This window comes from Petromyzon marinus, unplaced genomic scaffold (genome assembly GCF_048934315.1).
Source record: "Petromyzon marinus isolate PM22_M1 ecotype Great Lakes invasive population unplaced genomic scaffold, UKy_Petmar_22M1.pri1.0 PM_G_Scaffold_2, whole genome shotgun sequence".
Lineage (NCBI taxonomy): Eukaryota > Metazoa > Chordata > Hyperoartia > Petromyzontiformes > Petromyzontidae > Petromyzon > Petromyzon marinus.
This window is the reverse complement of record NW_027422761.1, coordinates 693,200-715,061: the sequence shown is the minus strand read 5'-3', so window position 1 is coordinate 715,061 and position 21,862 is coordinate 693,200. Positions and strand designations below refer to the sequence as shown.

The 21,862-nt window shown below is 47.0% G+C and overlaps 1 protein-coding gene across 1 annotated transcript; it reads right to left on the bottom strand.

Moving 5' to 3' along the window:
- Nucleotides 1-379: 379 nt before the first annotated feature.
- LOC142912313 (protein LSM14 homolog B-like) lies at nt 380-18,135 on the bottom strand. Its single transcript, XM_076060481.1, has 9 exons — nt 18,056-18,135; nt 17,089-17,256; nt 13,143-13,300; nt 11,375-11,582; nt 8,443-8,595; nt 7,574-7,726; nt 6,016-6,118; nt 4,586-4,817; nt 380-1,020 (listed from the first exon to the last, which is right to left on the bottom strand). Exons 2-8 carry the CDS (start codon nt 17,207-17,209, stop codon nt 4,610-4,612), a joined length of 1,104 nt encoding a protein of 367 aa, XP_075916596.1. The 5' UTR covers nt 17,210-17,256; nt 18,056-18,135; the 3' UTR covers nt 380-1,020; nt 4,586-4,609.
- Between the last annotated feature and the right edge of the window lie 3,727 nt (nt 18,136-21,862).

Here is a 21,862-nt window from a genome sequence, read left to right as displayed (position 1 = left end):
GGGATGGTGGCGCCGGCGGAGTTGCTCCGTTGCTGTGGCACCACAGTATCTATGGAATCGATAGTCATATCTATTGACTATAGTATTATCAGCTGACTATAGCAGTGTCCGCTTACTCTATAACAGTATTTAATTACTCTAAAGTAGCATCTACTCTGCAGCAGTATCTACCAACTCAACACTAGTATATACCGACTCTATTGCAGTTAACTTCTTACTCAGAGTACCGTGGTGAGGCCTAATCTCGTGCAGAGCCCCCGGCCTCGCCTAGATTGCCCAGCTGGCCGAGGTGGCATCTTGGCAGGCTGGGGCTGGGCTGCCACACCATGCTGCTTAACATACCAAGCACAGATTCATTTTTCAAAATCGGCCCTCAAGCTGGAACAGATGTCTCAATTTATTGAAATGCACTTTACTTTTTTTCAAATACAGCAAACCTCCCCCCCATCCCCGATCCTGTTAAAGCCATGCTTTGTACTACATTACAGCCAAAGTTTACAGGAATCTAAAGCAATGCAGTAAAAATTCAACGAAGCAATGTTGTAAAGCTACAGTTGGCCAACTTAATTATTTGCCGGCCATTTCACCACAGCGAATGCACCGATATAAATTCCGCAACATTTAATGCTGCCTTGTGAAATACAAACACAACTCAATTAAATTGTCATGTCCATGGTTATTACAGCTTAAGACCGGTCGCACAAAATAACCAATTTTAGGAGACAATTAAAGCTTTAAAGTTAAGTCCGACTTTACAGAAATGTTTTACCTCACCCATTAGACTAAGGTTAAAAACTATACTTACAATTATAAATGTGTAAAGTGTTCAACAAAACGAGGTGTGTATCTTATTTACACACCATAGACATTAAAAGAATCGCATATCAATTAACAAAACCCACATACAGTCCTCGGACTACCCCTCTACGTAACGTTTCTTCAGACCAAACAAATGTGTTTTTAAATCAAGCAAACCCCCAATATATGTGCACTCTGGGAGGAAGTGTGGTTCTCTGCAACCTGCAACAACAAAGGCAAGCATTGTCGACATCAAGAAGGAAAACCAACAGATTGTCGTCGACCCCACAAAGGGCTCCATTCTCATTTGGAGAATTTGGTTTGCGTGGTCCCAATTTAGGCCAAGATTTGGTGACAAGGTGTCTCTCCAAGCTATCCAATGCCCTTCGTCAATCTCTAAAATTGGGCACGAGAGCGTTGCCAACCAACTCCATTTGAAAGAAACTACTCTACATTTGTATTTTACCAGGTACGGCCCACGGAGCTATGGAGCGCTCTTTCAGGAGAGACATGGCCACTGTTCTGCCCCACGGCAGATATGGAGCTGTGTTTACAGAAGAACTTCCTGATATGATGGTGCCGAGTTTGGTCACGTGACCAGGAAGTGACGCGTTAAGGGTCTCGAAGCGACGAGGCAAGGCAGGGGTGTCAGTCCTTACAAAGAGTACAACATGGAGGCACAATTACCATCTCAGCGAAGACGGGTGCATCTGCTCCTTGTGGGACTTTAATAATCATTGTCTGCAAGTTCGTTTATCGCCATATATATAAAAGGCAAAGTTGTGAATGTGTGCCTGTTCAAAATGTTTAGCGTACTTCCCGACTTGCAACCAACTGGAAATTGGCCATGTGGGTACTTACCAGACTGTACACCACGCAAAAATGATAAAAAATACACTTTTTTTTTTAGGGGGGGGGGGCGGGGAGCTCAATAATGCATATATTTTTTGCACGGCAAGTGAGCTGTGGCGTCAAATCTGTCACGTGACCCTCGCATGTGGAAGCGTAACACATTGTAGTGTAGTGGTTAGCGCTACGCTGCGCTACGAACCCGGCGACCCGAGTTCGATTCCCGCTCACGGCCACCAAACGAGTAACTGCTTGGGTGTCAACATCACCACTGGGGAGATAAAGGCGGCAGGGCGTGCTGCTGGCCACCAAACCCCCTCGTGTTCTTATAATTACTGGGACTCCTGTTATGTTAGGATTGCCGTTATAATGCTGTAAATGCCTTTATAATGCTGCTAAATTGTTACGATAAATATGGAGGCCTGGTTAACAACGAAGCCTGCCACTTGCATTATTGTGAATAGTTGTTTGTAATTAGATAAGTCGAGCCAGACTTGTGCCCATGTAACTTTAATGCATTCTTGAGAGCAAGGATGAAGATGTATCTCGTCTACAGTTCAGTGTTATGTGCAGCAGCGCTGTACATTTGGGCTGCAGTATGGTGATTACACAAAGTGACCTTATTGAACATAGTAGCTTATTCTCTTGTTGTAGAGCTATTCAGTGCTAATGTAGGTACCTGGTCCATCCAGGACCTATGATTGAGATTCATGTTGTCCAAGACAATGTTATGATGCTGCAGTGTTAATTAATTATATTGATATTGCAAGTATTAACAGATGCTCTATTTTGTGCTGTGTTTTCCCATGAGTTTTATGTCGTTCTATTCGTTAAATACGTTGGAGTCGGATGGTCACCCTGGCTCTGAAGGTTTACTACTCGGACAGTGATGCAACGCAGCGTAGTGAGGCCGAGACAGCCACCACAAATGGATAGCTCAACGAAGTGGCTTATCGTGTAGACATTTATAGCAGCAAAATACTCTAAAACGCATGCTTTTAAAAACGTGGGAGGGAAAAAAAAACAGAGGACCCGGAGAAAAATCCACATGACCACGGGGAGAACTTGCAAACTCCAAATATGCAGCAGGCGTCGGGGTTGGGATGGAACCACAGACCTCCTGCTGCATACCAGGCAAAGTGAGTTAACATCTCCTAGCCACCGTGGCATCCAAATAGAATCGTCAAGAGGACATTCTGACACTTGAAGAAAACCTGTACCAATCTTGGCCATAACCATTCTTGTATCTCTTGATCTTCCAAACACGTGTAGAGGTATATTCTTAGTTTTTTCGGTAAAGTCACGAAAAAACTAAGAATATGAATTACTGCAGTCACGTGTAGAGGTGTTACGGGAGGGTGACACGCGGTTGTATAATGGTGGCCACAAACATGTCTGCTACGGTCACCACCCTGGGGGGCTGTGGGGGATGCTGTGATCACTCCCAGCCCCGCCCCTCAGTGAGAGACAGTATAAAAGGTGGGACCCGGGGAGCTGAGAGGCAGTTCAACTCAAGCAAGATGAAGAGCCAGTGAAGAACGAAGATTGACTAGCCAGACCCTGGAACTCCTTTGATTCGCTGACCTTCTGAGGGCCGGGCAAAGCAAGCCAGGGTGCGACACCGGAGCCGTGAGGGCCGATGTCCCTCTGAGGGCCGGACTCGTGTGGCTGGTGATCGGGACCTGCGCCGAAGCTGGGCCAGGTCAGATAGCCTCCCGGGAGAGGAACAGGATAGAGGGAACCAGGGAGCTAGCGTGGGCTAAAGCTCGGGGAACGTTTCCCTCTATAAAGTACGGGTGAAGAGGCCGTTACCTCTTCAAGTATAAGACTCGCAACTGTAGCAGAAGTGTCTGTAATAAATACGTGTTGCCTCAAGTAAACAGTCTCCGACGTCAATAAGGCCACTACACATGTAGCCCTCCAGCAGGTCAGATCGTACAAAAGCATTAAATTTGGCATGCGATTGATCGATAAAAAAAATCTAGTCATGTTTAAGATTTTATATAAATGATGATTGAGAAGTTGTTCACGATATAATACGCAAATTATATTATGTGAGCAAATGCGGTAGTGTACCCATACTCTTTGGTTCTATTCGGTAAAGTCACTCCAGCGCTGTCCTCGAGACAGCCTGATCCCTTCACCGAGAAGATGGTTTCAAATTAAGCAACCATTGGAAAGATGTTCTAAATCGAACTAAACATTAAACTAATTTTCAATGGTACAGTATATTTTTCAAGTAGTGGTACCCCAAACTTTCGCAGCTCTTAAAAATTCCCCTTTCACACCATCAATAGGTAAACTCCCCCCCCCCCCCGCCAAACGGCATGTTCACCCGCACGTACACCACCTCTATGCTAAGTCGGCCAATCAAATGCTAATTTTTATGCTAATTCCTTTGTCAAGGCACCTTGTTTCCTCGCACACAGCTTAAAGGTCGCGGTCTGAGCGTGGCTGTGTTTCACTCCAGCGCTGTCCTCGAGACAGCCTGATCCCTTCACCCGATGAAGGCCGCTTGTGTTGTGGCCGAAACGTCGTGATTTTTGTTGTTTTATTTTTTACCTACGTGACTTTACCGAATAGAACCAAAGAGTGTGGATCCTTGCAGTCACGAAAGCTTTAAATCTAGAAGTGTACCCATGGCTACAACCACGAGAAGGCGAGTAGAGTCAAGGACGTAATGAATGGGAAGAGGAATAGAAAGAGGTAGAGGAGACAAATGGAAAAATGGGATCAGAGACAATACCTTAAAAGGGTCTCTCTATCATCCTCCACGGAGCAGGGTATTTTCACAGGGGGGGGGTTTGGGGGCAGAGGGTAAGGGATTCAGCAGGGATGGCCACACAAGTCACGTGACTTCCTCAGGGAGGCACGAGCAGATTCTCGATATTTTTGTTTTGCAGCTTAACGGGAGTGCAGGAGCGGGAGCTGCCCTTACCTGCACGTGCTCCTCATCATCTGTCTAGGCCTGCACCTTGGCCGGCAGAGGAGACTGCACCCCTGCTTTGGGCATGCCCGGCCGCCCGTCCCCACCCCACAGGGTCCGGCGGTTGAGCCAGGACGCGTGGCCCCAACTGTGCCAGAAGCGGCGATTGCGCGCGGCCGGGAGGTTCTCCCCGAACGTCTGCATGTTCAAGCGCTGCTCCTCCGCCAACGTCACGCGGCAGTTCCTTACAAGATGGAAGGAAGGGGGTGGCGGGGGTTGTGAGCACAGCTGGTGCATCTTGCCAGTCATCTCAGTCTATCCATGGCCACCTGGGGTCTGTCCCATGACCTCCTGTCAGCGAGCCTTCGACATTCCACGTGTACCTTCACCGAGCAGTGAATGGCGCGTGTTGGTATTGGAGGTGGAGGGAGGAGATAAAGATGCAGTGCTACAACTTCTTGCTCGTGCCACTACTACTGGCAGAAGGGCCACAGTAAGTCACTCATTTTCATTTTGGCAAATATCGCAGTTTTTACACCGGCACACGAAAAATGCCTGCCACTTGTAAAACACGTCACGGGATTCTTTGAATGTTCCCTGCCAAGCAGCAGGCGTACATCCCTACGGTTAATGCGCCCGCAGTATTATAAATCAGAGCAGCCACTAGATTTGCACCACGAATAGTTTTGTTGTTACGCGACAACGACTCTGTCTGACGCTCCGAGCAGTGGCTCACCCCACACCATGTTGAAGAGTGGCCTGTGGATGACGACAGATCACGGTACTACAGAATTGCTCGAGTGAACGCTAAACCCTACATTAGAGGTTCCCTGCACGGTTCCACACCATCCTGCGTTTTAGAGAAATGTTCGCCTCGTGCCCAGTCAAATAATTACACGGTTCTTCCTCTTATTTTCGAGCTAGGATTTTTTCCCGAATCAAGCGCAACACCGCAATTCACGCGGCGTGCATTTTCTGCGCAGAGTAATTAAAGTTAACGTCACACATTTGCAACGCCCCAAAGTTTCCAGATATTCAGGAGGCGTAGTCAACCGCATACGAGTGAGAAGGCAGCCAGCAACGGCACCAACAATTGCCCGAGATCTGTCATCCTATATTAGGATGGTTAGGCCAACTCCATTTGTGAGTTTTTATTACACGAGGGACGAAACCAAAGAAAACCCACACGTGCAAAGGTGGGAGAGTGAATGGGGGGGGAACAGCAACCCCATCTCCGTACAGATGGAGATGAATCAACATGCTGTACTGCTACCTCCTGGCAAGTCGGTGCACATGGCAGAAGATTGTGAACCACCAACCCGTTGCCTCCTCCAGGCGCTGTATATAAAGGTGTGCCGCCACCACTGCCCGTCCGAGACCATCAACCCAGCGATGAGCAAGGAGACCCAATTAAAAATCACAAGTGGCAGAAATGCCATTACCTGCCGCCATCTTTGGAAATGTTGTCAAAGAAGCATCTTGTTTTGTCGTAGAAGCATTTGTCAGGAAACACGGCAGAGCTCCTGCTGGGACCCCTCTGCATGTCTGCAGCACAAAGGGAGACGTCAATGTCAGAAACTAATTAAGGGATGGCCTGGACAATTAAAGACAAAGATCCCCACCCCGTTTCGCTTCAGACTATCGGGGCAAGTGCTCTTAGTGAGTGGCACCCCGAGGCCGGCACGGCACACGAAGGCATGGGTGGGCCTAGCACCATGCCCGGCCACCTTCGTCTCCCTCATGGCGATGGCTGAGGTGAGCCACTAGAGGGGGGCGACGGTACAGATTTGTTGAACCAAACTTTTCAACAGAAGACGCCGTGGCAGCAGTGGCAACAGGCCACCGTGATGGACGCTCGTGGAGATTGCTCCTCGTGAACAAAAATTGTCAAAAGTGCATCATGGTCCTAAAGGGACCAACATTTAGTACAGGGGATTCTCCAATTTTTTTTTACCATTTGTTAAAATACAACCATTCACCAATGCGAGTCAGGGCTAAAACAATACGACCATAAACTTTGCATTATATTTCAGGCCCATCAAGCTATATGGCTCTTTTTCAGAAGAGACCTGGCCACAAATGATAGCTCAACGAAGTGGCTTATTACATGAAAATTTCTGGCAGGTAAACTCCAATAAGTGCACGTTGATTCTAAAATGTGGAGGGAAAACCGGATGACTCAGAGAAAACAGGTTTTTTTGGGTTAGATCGTGATCCAACCCAAAAAAAAATCTATCATGGATGATATTGGTCGCAAAAGCCTACATGTTCAACCGACCCAGAGAAAAATCCACACTACCACAGGGAGAGAGACGCATGCAAACTCCAAATATACAATGGTCAGGGTTTGGGTCAAACCCACGAGGCAAGGTAGCCCCTCCCCCCCCCACAGCCGCCTAATAATTTGTTGGCACAAGAGAGGCGGTGTAAGACAAATCCGCTGTTGCACTGCACATCCATGCTTTACATTATCCAAGCTCCACTCTTTCTGCAACCCACACCTGACCAGAGTGATGCGAGGCCCTCACCCACAAGTGCAGTGACAGCCAAGCTTACTAAAGGCTGTCACATGCGGAGAGTTTCTCAAGTTATCATTCCTCACGATTACTCTAACTCGTATGAAAAAAAGGGCCTAATATAAATGTCCACATAAGCTACTTCATTGAGCTATCATTTGTGCCCAGGTTGCATCTGAAAAAGCGAATAGCTCAGTGATCTTTACCTGGTAAGACAAGATTAGTTGATTTTTATTTTTTCAAGCGATTTGTTCACTTGACCTATAGACTGTGCACTCCCATCGTGTTTTTGTATTGTATGTTGTTACATTCTGACCCGCCCCTACTGAACATCTGTGGACAAAAAAACCTTTGTAGCGCATCGAAATCCCCCAGTGGACAAATAAATATTCTGATTCTAAAAGGAGACATCCCACAGGAGTGGTGGTGGTGGTGTGAAACCGGGTCCCTCAAAGTGCTCCTTTTAAAAAAAAAGGTCCACCACCTTCTCCTTGCTTGGCCTTGTTGTCCTGGAACTCCTTGTCCAGCTCCTCGCGGTCCAGCTGCGCGTTGCTGCTCTCAAAGTCAAACTCCGCCTGAAACTCATCGCCCAGGTTCAGGGCCTGTGCCTTCTGGGGGCGCCCATGGCGGCTCGAGCCTGCGGGGAGAGAAAAATAAACGGCAGCTCGGTTTGTGATCCACCAACGCCGCGGTGGTGGCGGTGGTGAGATGTTAACTACCTAGCCTGGTACGCAAGAGCTCGTGGGTTCTATCCCGACCCCCTGCTGTATACTTGGAAGTTTGCATGTTCTCCCCAAATGTGAAACATTTCCTGCAAACTTTCTCCATTGGAATAATGCATCAATGAGTACACCCTGCTGCAAAGAAAAAAAAACTTTTGCTGGACCCTCATGGACAAATGTGAGTCTCTTACTTTCGACCCAGGTTTCCTGGGTAAATATTCACGACCATAAAAAAATAGCGCACCGGCTGCCCGGTATTTAGGTCGGCACCAGCGGCCAAGAATCTGTTATTCTCTCCGCCCTCTGCACATGTTCAAAAGGCCATTGCCAAAGTCCAGGCTAATGCACCGCGTCGCCTTTGAGGCAACGTCAGTGATAAAAGTGGCAAGGGGTTTTTGCCTTCCCACCGCGATTTACAAAGCCCCACGACGAATGCGTCCACAGAAGCTGTGCACGGCGAGCCTTCAATACGCAAACGCATTAATTAGTCTCCGTCGGTACGAGACGCCGACTGTAAATTGGGACACGTTGCTTCAAAACGAACTTACAAATTTGATGAAAAGATGAATGACGGCATGGGGGGGTGGCGGGTGGGGAGGGCGAACACCACCCACACCACCCGTAGCCGTACCTGCAATCTGCTTCACGGGGGCCCTCCGCCACCGCCGCCGCCGCCGGGGCGCCGTCTGCACCCCCCGATCCACCGTGCCGCTCTTCCTCGCCGGCTGCTGCGGCGTGGCGTTGACGCACGCAGCGGCCGCGCCGGCCGTGGGCGCTGCCGCACCTGTGGGCGATGGGCACAGCCGGCGCGCACCCACCGGTCGTCTCGGTTCGTCAACCCGTCGGGGGGGCCACGTGGGACCCTCCCGCGACCTCATCTGGCACGGGCGCCGTGGTGACGTCACCGTCACTTAGTGGCGAAAAGCGGCTGTTGGTATTATGGGGCGGGGGGGGGGGGCGTTCTACAACAGCTGTGTGGGCAAGACACAAGTGCCATAGCCCTCCATCACCCATCGTGGTGTCAGTGTCATCATCATCATTACCACCACAACACCTCCCCCCCTATCGTTCCTCACGACTGCAGGTCACACGTTTGTGTTGTCACCAGGCAGAGGGGCTCACCGCACACAAATCCCAGTGTAGCCGAGCGTGCCATTATTACGTCGCTTCGAGAGAGGCCGTCAAAACCGCACAGATCACTCGGCGGCCAAGCGCAGAGCTTGCCGACCACCCCGTTTGCGTCTCCGACATTTACGAAATGGAAACTCCGCTTTCATTTGCTCTTGATGCAACCAATTGCCATAGCCACGTAGGTAAAAAATAAAATAACAAAAATCAGCGCTGTCCTCCAGACAGTCTCGTCCCTTCACCTGATGAAGGCCGCTTGTGTTGTGGCCGAAACGTCGTGATTTTTTGTTATTTTATTTTTTACCTACGTGGTGACTTTACCCAATAGAACCAAAGAGTATGGATCCTAGCAGTCACGAAAGCTTCAAATCTAGAATTGCCATAGCACCACCATTCATATATTTCGTCAAAAATGATTATTTCGCACGGGTTTAAAATATAAAAATATTAGCACACGTTTGTCGTTAGGGGCGTTTGCGCGCAACTTTTATGGGTCTGGCAGCATTACATTGGGGGGGTGGGGGGGGGGTTAACATTAATAAACGAGACGGTGGAACGAGGGTCACCGGGGCTCTTGTCCACAAGCCACGGCAGACTTCACGACTCGTCCTCCCGCCTGCAGAGGGAGGCCTCGGCTACACCAACACGGGCGGCGCGAGGATCCACGATGCTTCCGTTAAAACCGGTGGCTGTTTGTAACCTTTGCCGCAGCCTTGCAACCCCTTTGGTTCTCAATCGTTCACAAACAACGTGCAACGTCAACAGACGTAGGGGGTTTGATGAAACAAAGCGGTTGCACTTGGCCCGCGCGCAATCTGTATTTCGATGATATACCTTCGAAATAAATCCCCAGAACGGGGATCTTGCAACCCCCAAGGGGTGCGTGCACCCCTGGATTAAGAACCACTGGGCGAGACGATCGTGGGGTAACACAGCAACATCAATTTACAACTTACACCCCTCTCACGTCGTCGCTTTATTATGAACACCGCTAACGCAATTTACGTCGGTGACAGCATCGATCCTTTCTCGTATCCCCATCGCTTCTTGCTTCACCTATCCTGTAAACTACCCTGTGGTGTCGCGCGCATGACGACATGTACTGTGCTTTCGATGACAAAATATATTATTGATGTACGGTATTTTGGGAAAAAATTGTTTCAATTTACGTCGCACATTTCAGGAACGCATCACCAATGTAAATTGGGGTACTGCTCTACAATGGCCAATGTTCTGCTACACCGTCTGCCACCCAACAAATCAAATTTGTCACCTGGAGCACCACACCAAATTATGTGCTTTCGGCAAACCAGAATGTTGAAAAAAAAAAAACAATCAGATTTCCGTACGACGTCTCATTGGACATTACAAAATCGGGCGTCAGGTGTTTGGTAAGAGATGCTGGTGTAGATTCGATCAGAAATCCTCTCATCTCTCAATACCCAGCCAGTGAACAGGGTGGCCACAACCTCAGCACCACGACAGCACCTCATTGAGATCAATATAGCAAGTTGCCTCTGGCAACCTCGTTTCTCACAAAACCACAGATTTTAAAAAAGAAAGTCTTAGTTCATCATCGCCATGGAGAAATGCATCGTGCAGGACCTTGAAGCCGCAATTAAATTTTGTTGGTGCAAATCTTAATTGGGTTAAGTTGTGGAAGAGGGGTAATTTTAAAACGTTTTTATTTTTTATCAGGCAAGACACCGAGCTATATTTGCACTTTTTCAGAAGCCACTTTGCCACAAATGATCGTTGAATAAAGCGGCTTTCTTGGTAAACGCCATTATTGCAAACAGCAAAACCCATTTAGCACCACATTTGTATTATCTCGTGGTAGAAGAGTGGCTCTCGAACAACTACGAACCCAACGACGCAAAAAATAACTCGATTCTCAGCCACATCACGAGCGAATTATATCCAAATCGGTGGTTGGCTCCCCACCTACCCATTCACCACAACCGCACAAGTGAAGCGTGGCAGGTCAAATAACCACCCCACCCCGCATGACAAGACAGCGTGGCCTTCGCCGAGCAGTCCATTGACAGAGGGCACCAAATAATAACGCTTTAAATGACGGGTTATTCTGAAAAGGCGACAATTTAAAATACAATCACTGGGTATCACCATCAAGCGCAAAGTAAAAACAAAAATGCTCGTCCGCATGCACTATGCATTATCATCATCATCGAGCTGTTATACACAGAGCCTTTTATTTTCCTGCATGCGCTTACGGAAATAATTCCATGAAGATAGCTGCAACTCAACTGCGTTCAATTAAGATCGCATTGAAATCACGCCTCTAAACGAGCAAAAGGCGAAAACGACCCGAGGCAAGGCCACTGGGCAACGGAAACCACGTGGCATTAAGAGGGCAAAGGTGCAGCCCTGCAGTGCCGATGTTTACCGCACACCGCACCCCCCCCCTCCCGTACCCGCAGCTCCTCTGTACGCAGGCTGCACGAAGGGACGGTGCCCGACCGCTGTGGCCCAGGCGTCGTGCCGCGCGTGGCCCGGGTGGCCGCCCGTGGCACCGCGGGGGGGTCCGGTCGGCGTGCCCGGCGCGGAGTGGCAGCTCGCCGCCGCTCCGATACCGCACGTGTGGCAGCGAGCGGCGGCCCCCCCCGGGGTGCCCGGCGAGGACTGGACGGGGGGTGAGGGTGGGTTAGGCAGCGATTAGAACAAATCACGACGGACGACGTACGCATGTCAAACTTCTTATGCACCTTCTTGGTTCTTTCGGTAAAGTCACCACCACGTAGAAGGGAAACAATAAAATAATAAAAATATAAAACTTTAAAATTCTCACGACGTTTCGACTGCAAGACAAGCAATCATCATCAGGTGTAAAAACCACAGCAAGACATTTTTTTTAAAAAAGTGGCGGGTTTTTTTTTTACATTATCACCACGGAGAGCGATTTGGCAGTTATTCAGATGGACAAGTCCATCTATGTTCGGAAAAGAGGAGGGGGGAGACGAAAATGATGGATGCGGTCTGAAAGCCACCGTAAGCGTGAACAATAAATTAAGACCCGGAATGGTTTATCAAATCCTTCCAATGATTGCTAAGCCAGAATTCCTTCCTCTCGGTTGAAATTGTCTCTGTGTTTGTATATGTGGATAGCCTCATGAACGAATCTCTCATGGTAGCCAGATGGCTTACAGAGAACCTCTGTAAGCCATCAGGCTACCATGAGAGATTCTCCCGTTTCGGTCTTAGGAGGAGGGATAATTGCGATGTCATCACCCGAGAGCCAATCAGGTGCCAAGGGTTGCGCAATTCAGCCACTGGCACGCTGGCACCCGGGCTCGGATCTTGGTAGCCTCTTCCATCTCCTCCTCCTCAACCTGTAAAAACCCTCCACAGCTACCACTGTTAGCTAACTATTGTAACTCTCAAATGCAACTTTCATCAAGCCCCCCGAGTGTGAAGTGCAGTCTCCAACCTCGTATTCTCCACCATCTCTGGCTTCCTCGATTCCAGTGCCGTGAAGGGAAAATTTGCCCGAAATGCGGCCGATCAGCGTTGACTTTTTTTCCACATTTTGTCAACATGTTGCCAAAGATGTCCCTTAAAGGCTTAACGGACGTTCGGGGCAAGTGCAGTGCGAGCAACTACGAGGCCGGCAAAGCACACGGAGGAGGTGGGGAAGCCAGACCCACGCCCGACCGCCTTCTCCCCAGTGGCGATGTTTATACATCGCACCAGGTGCTCATTGGATAGACCTCAGGAAAAGCCCGGGACTGTTTCAGATAATCGTCACCTGGCGTTGGCCGTAAGTGGGAATCAAACCCCGGTGGGTCGTAGGCGGGTTTGTGGTGCAGCGCATCAACCACTGTGCCACCGCTCCCCTAAACCATGGCACTGCTGCAGTGGCAAGATGTTAACTACCTCGCCTGGAGTACAATAGGTCGTGGGGTTTGATCCAGACCCCCGACGCCTGCATATTTTTGGAGTTTTCAACGTCCTCCCCCGTGGTCACGTGGATTTCTCTGGGTCATCCAGTTTCTACCTCCACGTTTTAGAACCGACGTGCATTTGGAGTATTTGGCTGCTGGAAATGTCCACGCGATAAGCCGCTTCGTTGAGCAAATCATTTGTGGCCGGGTCGCTTCTGAAAAGAGAGTTAAGTAGCTCGGTGGGCCTCACATGGTACAATAAATAAAGAGTTTAATGGTAAAGAGCGGCTGCACCTCTCACCTGCACCATGGCCACGTCGTGGTGCAGAGCGGACAGCATGTACTCGCACGGGGTCAAGTCCTTGATCTCGCTGATGCGAAAGACGATGTGTTCGAAGACCTCCTCGCGAGGGGCAATGGGACGGTCGGCGGGGCGCCCCTCCGTCCCGCGCAAGCACACTGCGCGCACACAAAGACGCCCGCCGCCGGTACAGACCTCCACGTACCCGTTTGGTCAAGCGTTGTTACGGTCGAGAGCACCTATGCAGGTCGGAGCAGGTGCGTGGTTGTGGGTTTTGGGCGCCACTGTGGTGAGAAGTTAACTACCTCGCCTGGTATATATCGAAGGTCATGCGTTTCATCCCAACCCTGACAACACCTGCTGTATATTTGGAGTCAGCGAGGTTTTCTCTTCCCATGGGTCGAGCGGATCCCCCCCCCCCTCCAGGTCCTTCGATAAGCCACTTCGTTGCGTTACCTACCATTTGTGGGCAGGTCGCTTCTGAAAGAGCGATATAGTAAGTGGGCCTTACCCGCAACTTAAACAATTCTTTAAAATAGTTTCTAGCTGGTTCAGCTACCTTCATCCTCCCCAGTGCTGATTTAATCATCTTTTTTACTTACACACCACACCAGGTAACTTCACTTGAAGGCAGTCTACCTACGCGAAAACCAGAATGTGTTGGGATACAAGGCCACCACCGACGACGTTGTCTGTAGCCAGGAATCAAATCTAGCTCGCGGGGTTCCGAGCTGCACACATTTCTCAACTCTGCAAGCCATGCAAGCCAAAAATTGAGATTCATTTATTTCCTGTAACAAGCTATATTAAATATTCTTGTTTCTTTCGGTAAAGTCACGTAAAAGGGAAATAATAAAAATAAAACATAATAAAATAAAAATGAAATTTATTTTATTTTTATTTAAATAAAATTAAAATTAAATTTATTTTATATGTATTTTATTTTATTATGTCTTAGCTGTATTAAAACCAATAGCCCATCATCCATAAGCCATATGCCTGCAGGTATTGAATGTTTATGGGTATCAACATCACAAATCCCTATCATCACTGTCGCAAAGAAGAAGTTCTCCATTGTGCCAATTTAATCCCGACAGGTGCCGTTGGCCCAAATCTGTGAATCCGTTTAGAGTATTTGGCGGCTAAACGTTCCCACGCGCTAAGCCACTTCGTTGTGTTACCTACCATTTGTGGGCAGGTCGCTTCTGAAAGAGCGATATAGTAAGTGGGCCTTACCCGCAACCTAAACAATTCTTTAAAATAGTTTCTAGCTGGTTCAGCTACCTTCATTCTCCCCAGTGCTGATTTAATCATCTTTTTCACTTACACACCGCACCAGGTAACTTCACTTGAAGGCAGTCTACTACGCGAAGCCCAGAATGTGTTGGGATACAAAGCCACCACCGACGACGTTGTCTGTAGCCAGGAATCAAATCTAGCTCGCGGGGTTTCGAGCTGCACACATTTCTCAACTCTGCAAGCCAAAAATTGAGATTCATTTATTTCCTGCAACAAGCTGTATTAAATATTCTGGTTTCTTTCGGTAAAGTCACATAGAAGGGAAATAATAAAATAATAAAAATAAAACATAAACTCAAAATGAAATTTATTTTATTTTTATTTAAATAAAATATAAATGAAATTTATTTTATATGTATTTTATTTTATTACGTCTTAGCTGTATTAAAACCAATAGCCTGTCATCCATTAGCCATATGCCTGCAGGTATTGAATGTTTATGGGTATCAACATCACAAATCGCTATCATCACCGTCGCAAAGAAGAAGTTCTCCATTGTGCCAATTTAATCCCGACAGGTGCCGTTGGCCCAAATCTGTGAATGAAGGCAAAAATGAATCTGGAACATTTCCAAATTAACTGTTTTGGGGCCGTCCAGAAATGACGTCACGCACCTGGGGGGGGGGTCAGACATTTGTGACGATGTGTGACGACTGGGGGGGGGGGAGTTTGATAAATGTGACGTCACATCAAAATGCGCAACTTTAAATATAGACAACACGTTCCACTTAATTAGACTTTTTAATGTTTTCTCCTACAAGATCAGAGTGCAGCGGCACATTAAATACGCACTACAATGACAACAATAGTTTAAAGCGATTTGAAGCGTGTTTTTTTTTGCGGGGGGTGAGGGGGGAGGGGGCAGAGCTTTGTGACGTCATATTTGAGGGCGGGGGGGGTCAAAAAAATCGTTCAGAATCACGTGACGTCATTTATGGACGGCCCCTTATGTGGCACCGCCGGGCTCTTTGGCCGGGTCACGCGCCGTCTATGACCAGCCGCGTCTCATTGCCCTGTGACTACCGACCCGGCTTCAACACTTGATTTTTGCACACAGCGTTTTAATAAGTTTTTTTTGTGTGGAATATTTGCTGGTTTATTCCAGAATGTTTCTGTTACGCGTTGTCGCTTTAAGATGTTCTGTGTTCAAATGTTGATTGTTGCGGTTGCACCCGACTTAAGAGCCGCATGGCTCACAGGGGTATACCTAATAAATGAAACTTGAAACTTGAACACGCGCACGCACCGAAACCACGAACTTTTTCAGGTCAACGGGGTTAATCGCGCGTTCGTGTTGGCATAGCTGTCAACCCCTTATCAGTGCCCCTAGATTGTTACAGATCGATTCAAACCCTTATTGGTCACCCCCTGCCCTTATAAACATCAACGTTTAGCCAACGAGGTCCCGTTGCCAAGGGAGAAACGCAAACAGATGGACGAAACAATGTGTGCCCGTATTGAAACGGCTGTGCACCCAATAACCTTCGTTGAAAAATACTTGAAACCACTGCGACCCAGAACCAGCAAGAACAACAACCTCAGAACATTCGTGATTAAGCGGGTGACGAGTTGAAGAACTTTGCCCCAGTACAGCTAGAGGCGCCGGCCATAAATGACGTCGCGCGATTTTGGACGATTTTTGCCACCCCCCCCCAAAAAAAAAATATAAAACATGCTTCAAATCTCTTTAAACTATTATCATTGTAGCGCGTATTTAATGTGGCGCTGCACTCTGATGTTGTAGGTGAAAACATTTATTAAAAAGTCTATTTAATTAAGTAGAACGTTTTGATTTAAAGCTTTCGTGACTGCAGGGATCCATCTTATTGGTTCTTTCGGTAAAGTCATGTAGAATGGAAATAAAATAAAACATAATAAAATAACATTTTATTAAAAAATCAAATAAAGTAAATAATAAAACATAATAAAATTTTATTGAAAATTAAATGTTATTGCTTTATTTTTATTATTTTATTTCCATTCTACGTGACTTTACCGAAATAACCAAGAAGATAAGTAGAACGTGTTGTCTATATTTAAAGTTGCGAATTTTGATGTGACGTCACATTTCTCAACTCCCCACCGCCCCTCGTCACACATCGTCACAAATGTCTGACCCCCACGTGACGCATCAATGGCTGTTATTTTAAACATTTCTGGGCAATTCCCAGAGATTAAGGACTCTCTTACAAATCCAGGTTAATTGAAAACGCAAAAGTACATACAGCAATCCAATACAATCATGATTTTATTTATTTCTTTTCATTTATTTTATTGATTTTTTTCACCTACGTGACTTTACCGAAAAAAACCAAAGACTATCTTATTTGTCGTTTGAGCATCTTAACACCTCCTGTTTGATTGCTCTGAAAAGGGTCAAACCCCTCTTTAATACCCCCCCCCCACACATTGACCCCACGACACCCACACCAATCTGTCCAGAAGGCAACAACGTCGCCGACACGTTCACCTCCTCCTGGCAAACTTTCCCCAGTCCCAAGGCCTCCTCCTCCTCCTGCTGCTGCTGCTGCCCGAGCGAGTCGCCTGTTAGGACGACTCAAGCGGCTTCATTAAACCCCTAACCCGCAGCTTCGCGGTGTCCACAGTCATCCCGTGAACCACCCACCCCCACCCCCCAGTGCGTAACCTTTCGCCAAGACGACGGTGGAGTCGTCCGTGTTGATGTCACAGAGGATGCCCTCGTAGCGGATGCCCGCCATGGAGAGCAAGCTCATCCTGACGCCCATGCAGGCCGCCCAAGTGGCCATGGTCGCCGGCTCTGGCTACGGGCGACGAGAGGGGCTGGTGGGGCCGCCTTGGTGGGGCCGGGCAGGAGGAGGGGGGGGAGGGGGGAACTTGGCCCGGATCGTGAGACGACGACGATGATGATGATGGTGTTGGTGGTGGTGTTGATGATGGTGATGATGGTGGTGGTGTTGTTGATGGTGGTGTTGATGGTGGTGGTGTTGATGGTGGTGGTGTTGTTGATGGTGGTGGTGTTGATGATGTTGGTGGTGTTGATGATGATGGTCTTGTTGATGGTGGTGGTGTTGATGGTGGTGGTGTTGATGGTGGTGGTGTTGATGATGGTGGTGTTGATGATGATGGTGGTGTTTATGATGATGGTGTTGTTGTTGATGGTGATGTTGATGGTGTTGATGATGATGATGGTGGTGTTGTTGATGATGGTGATGATGGTGTTAATGATGGTGGTGTTTATGATGGTGTTGTTGTTGATGGTGATGTTGATGATGATGGTGGTGTTGATGATGTTGATGATGATGGTGTTGATGATGATGGTGTTGATGATGATGGTGATGTTGATGATGATGGTGGTGTTGATGATGTTGATGATGATGGTGTTGATGATGATGGTGATGTTGATGATGGTGTTGATGATGATGATGGTGGTGTTGTTGATGATGGTGATGATGGTGTTAATGATGGTGGTGTTTATGATGATGATGATGGTGTTGTTGTTGATGATGGTGGTGTTGATGATGTTGATGATGATGGTGTTGATGAGGATGGTGTTGATGATGATGGTGATGTTGATGATGATGGTGGTGTTGTTGATGATGATGATGGTGTTGATGATGATGGCAACAACTCACGGCGTATCCCCCACGTGTTCACGGACACGCCACTGGCACTGCAATGCACTCTGGGTAGCGCCAAGTGGGCGGGATTGTGGGGGGAGGGGGATTTGTTTCTCTTCCGCTCAACGTCGTGGGTTTTTTGCTTTGTGTTTCATTTTAGTAATTTTTTATTTAATTTTTATTTTCTATCTACGTGACTTTACCGAAAGAACCAGGAATGTGAACTGCATGAAATATAAAGCGGGTCACGTGCATGCTTCTCGACCAATAGAAATACACGGCGTTTTTTTAAACCGAGGGGCATTTCCCCACCCCGCCCACCCTGCCCCCCGTCCACCCCGCCCCTTACACCCCCACCCCGCCCCCTTACACCCCGCCCCCTTGCACCGCCCCGCCCTCTTCCACCCCGCCCCGCCTCCTTCCACCACGCCCCCTTCAAACCCCGCCCCTCCTCCACCCACGTCTCTCCGTGACGGTTTGAAGGCCCAGTTCAGTTTTCAGTTTATTTTAGCCCTGTGAGCGATTCGGCTCTTGAATCGGGTGCAACCACAACAAACAAAAAAAACAAAAACACGAACAAGAAAAACATCTTAAAGTGACTATGTGACTGTGCAAACAGAAAATCCATGAAAAAAAACAGCAAAATATTCCTGAAAATTAGCCGTACACCAACGCTGTGTGCAAAAAATCCCAGTGGGATGCAAGTCAAACAACAACCACAAAAACTTAGATTAAGGCCATCAGTTTAACTCCGTACTACAACAAAACAAACATGTCCAAACCTAAAAACGTTTTCCAAATCACCAAAAAATAAAGCCATAATTGCAGCGTAACAGTGATCACAGGGACTGTGACCGAATTTTTACAATTAACTACATAAATAACATGTAACACCAAATCCTAGAGCCATAGTTGGCTGCATGAGTTACTCCACAACAACAGATGCATCGGTCTGAGTATCAAATTACTCAATGTACCTTTAAGATCAGCACGCTAAATCAAAATACAGATAATACTTTGCAGCGTCATCCGGAGCGAAACATTTTATTTTATGTTACGCCAATGAATAGCAGTGGCAGCTAGGGGTGTACAACTCCTCGAGAGCAGTTTTGAGAGAAGATCTCATTGGTAGCGATTCAAGTTGCAGTTTATTGGCAATAGCATTCCAGACTCTGGGGGCATCAATAGCAAAGGCCCTTCCTACGGCAATAGGGAATGTGAAGCTGGTAAATGAGCGAAGACCTGAGGTCAAATTTGTTATTTGAAATAGAGTGGAGATCCAGCAGGTAGTCTGTGGATTTTTTTGTAAGTACATCGTGAATAAATAAGATCTGGTGCACAAGCCGTCGAACATTAAGAGACGTTAAGTTTGACCCAATGTAGAGATCACAGTGGTGAGTCCTATATGTGCAGTTCAATGTAAATTTTAAGGCCGAGTGATAGATGGAATCAAGCTTCTTTAGTACAGTACTTGGGGCTGATTTATACACGATGTCACAGTAGTCAAGTAGAGGCAGTATGGTAGCTTTTATCAATTCCAAACGGAACATTGGGGGGGAAGCAGTGCTTGTGTCGATACAGAAAACCAATTTTTATTTTTGTCTTTTTACCAATATAATCAATGTGATCTTCAAAATTCAGTTTTGAATCCAGGATGACCCCAAGATACTTATAGATCTTGACTTGCTCTATTTTATAATTATTTAAGGAATGTAATTGGGGAAACATGACTTCCTGCTTTAGTCCTGGTGAGAAGCATAGCACCTTGGTTTTGTAGGTATTCAGGACTAGTTTAAGAGCAACTAGCTGATGTTGTAGTTTGTTGAAATCACCCTGTAGCTTAGCAATCACGTCATCCGGAGAGCGGCCAGCAGTAATCACTATTGTGTCATCTGCAAAAAGATTTATCCTGGAATGATCCAGGTCAGTGCCCAAGTCATTGACATAAAGAGAGAAGAAAAGGGGGCCGAGGATGGAACCCTGTGGAACCCCTTTTGTTATCTTAACACTGTTTGACCTCCAACCATCTGTGAATACAGTTTGGGTGCGAGAAAAGAGGTAATTTTGTAACCATTTTACTGTGTTTTCGGAAAAACCGAGGCAACTTAATTTACTAAGCAGGGTGTTGTGGTCTACTGTATCAAAAGCTTTGGACAGGTCTAGAAAAAGACAGGTACAGTACTGATTATTATCAAGGCTACTGTAAATGTGATTCAGAGAGTCTAATGCAGCAGATGTGGTGCTGTATTTTTTTCCGAACCCAGATTGTTTTAGATGTAGTAGATTGTTGGTGGACAGGAAACTGCTAATTTGGTAGGTCAATAATTTTTCAAAAATTTTCATCAACGGGGACAAAATTGAGATAGGTCAGTAGTTATTTGGATCATCTTTAGGGCCCCCTTTGTGAAGTGGACGGACATAGGAATGTTTCCATTCTAGAGGAACTGATGCTTCTTTGATGGACAGGTTGAAAATATGGGCTATAGGTTTGTATATTAGGTGACCAACAGTTAGTAGAGCAAAGACGGGAATACTATCTGCTCCGGAAGAGGAAGACCCTTTGAGGTAAGACAGTTGTTTCAGAACATTACTTTCGTGGATTGTCTGGAAACTAAATTCGTTTAATGTTTGGACAGGGGTGTAGGAATTTGCATGAGCAGAGGTGACTCCCAATACATTATAAAAAAAGATTACCAGCTTCAGAAAAATGAAGGTTAAAATTGTCAACTATTTTTTTGGGATCTGAAAAATATTCCCCATTTCGGTTAAGCTCAACGGGCAGATTGTCTGTTTTGGATGCCTTTTCGATATATTTGTTTTCAAGAAAATCCTGGCATTTCCATGTGATTCCAGGAGAGTGGAGGAAAAGTAGGCATTTTTTGCATGCCGTTTTTTTTGACGCATCTATTCCTTAAAATCCTGTATTCTAGCCAGTCATTGACCAAATTACTTTTCTCAGCACATGCCCAAGCCTTGTCCCTAGTTTTCATTAGCTTTGTAATCAAATGATCAAACCATGGTGGGCGGTTGCATTTAGTTTTAAATCTAACCAACGGAGCATGTTTGTTAAGAATTTGGAGAAACGTGTACCTGAAAGTCTCCCAAGCCGTAATCAGGTTGGGGATATCACAGACCTTGTCAATATCCGAGTGAAGCACATCATTAGCAAATGCCTGAGTGCTGAAGTGTCTCATAGAGTGCTTCTCAACCAATTTAGGGGGGCTTTGGGTCTGGCTGATGATCTCACTCCAAAAATGAAGGAGTGATCACTAAGGTTATTACCCAGAACACCAGTCAGTGTGAAATTGTGAGGGGCATATGTCAATAGGACGTCAAGCAGAGTTGACTGTCCCGAATATTTTAGGTTGGGTCTTGTGGGGACATTTATTAATTGAAACAGATTAAATTCATCTGCAAAATGTGTGGCCACGGCCGGCGGGTTTAGCCAATTCCAATTTAGATCACCCACTAAAACTATTTCACCTTTAGGGAGGCACCCAAAAAGCTCTCTCAGTGCAGACGCAGCTTCAACATCCTTCCCACTAGGCGGTCGATAGCAGCACACTACCAATATCTGTTGATTATTTGGGAGCGTTATTTTGAGAGCGAGACCTTCAAAGCAACATTTTTTAAACAAGGAGTGAGCTAGTGAACAAGCTCCTCAGCCGCCACCATTTCAGTCTCCGACCGCCAGCGCTTCCTCTGCGTCTTCGCCATCAACAACTCCAAGTCCTTCGAGGACATCCACCAGTACAGGTGGGTCGGTGTGTGTGTGTCGGACTTAACGCATCCACAAGTACAGGTGTGTGTGTGTGTCGGACT

Coding starts and splice junctions, on each gene's coding strand:
- LOC142912313 (XM_076060481.1), bottom strand. CDS start 17,209: ATGGCCACTTGGGCGGCCTGCATGGGCGTCAGGATGAGCTTGCTCTCC. Junction 11,583..13,142: donor ACGACGTGGCCATGGTGCAG/GTGAGAGGTGCA, acceptor CCCCCCGTCCAG/TCCTCGCCGGGCACCCCGGG. Junction 8,596..11,374: donor TGCGTACAGAGGAGCTGCGG/GTACGGGAGGGG, acceptor CATCGCCCACAG/GTGCGGCAGCGCCCACGGCC.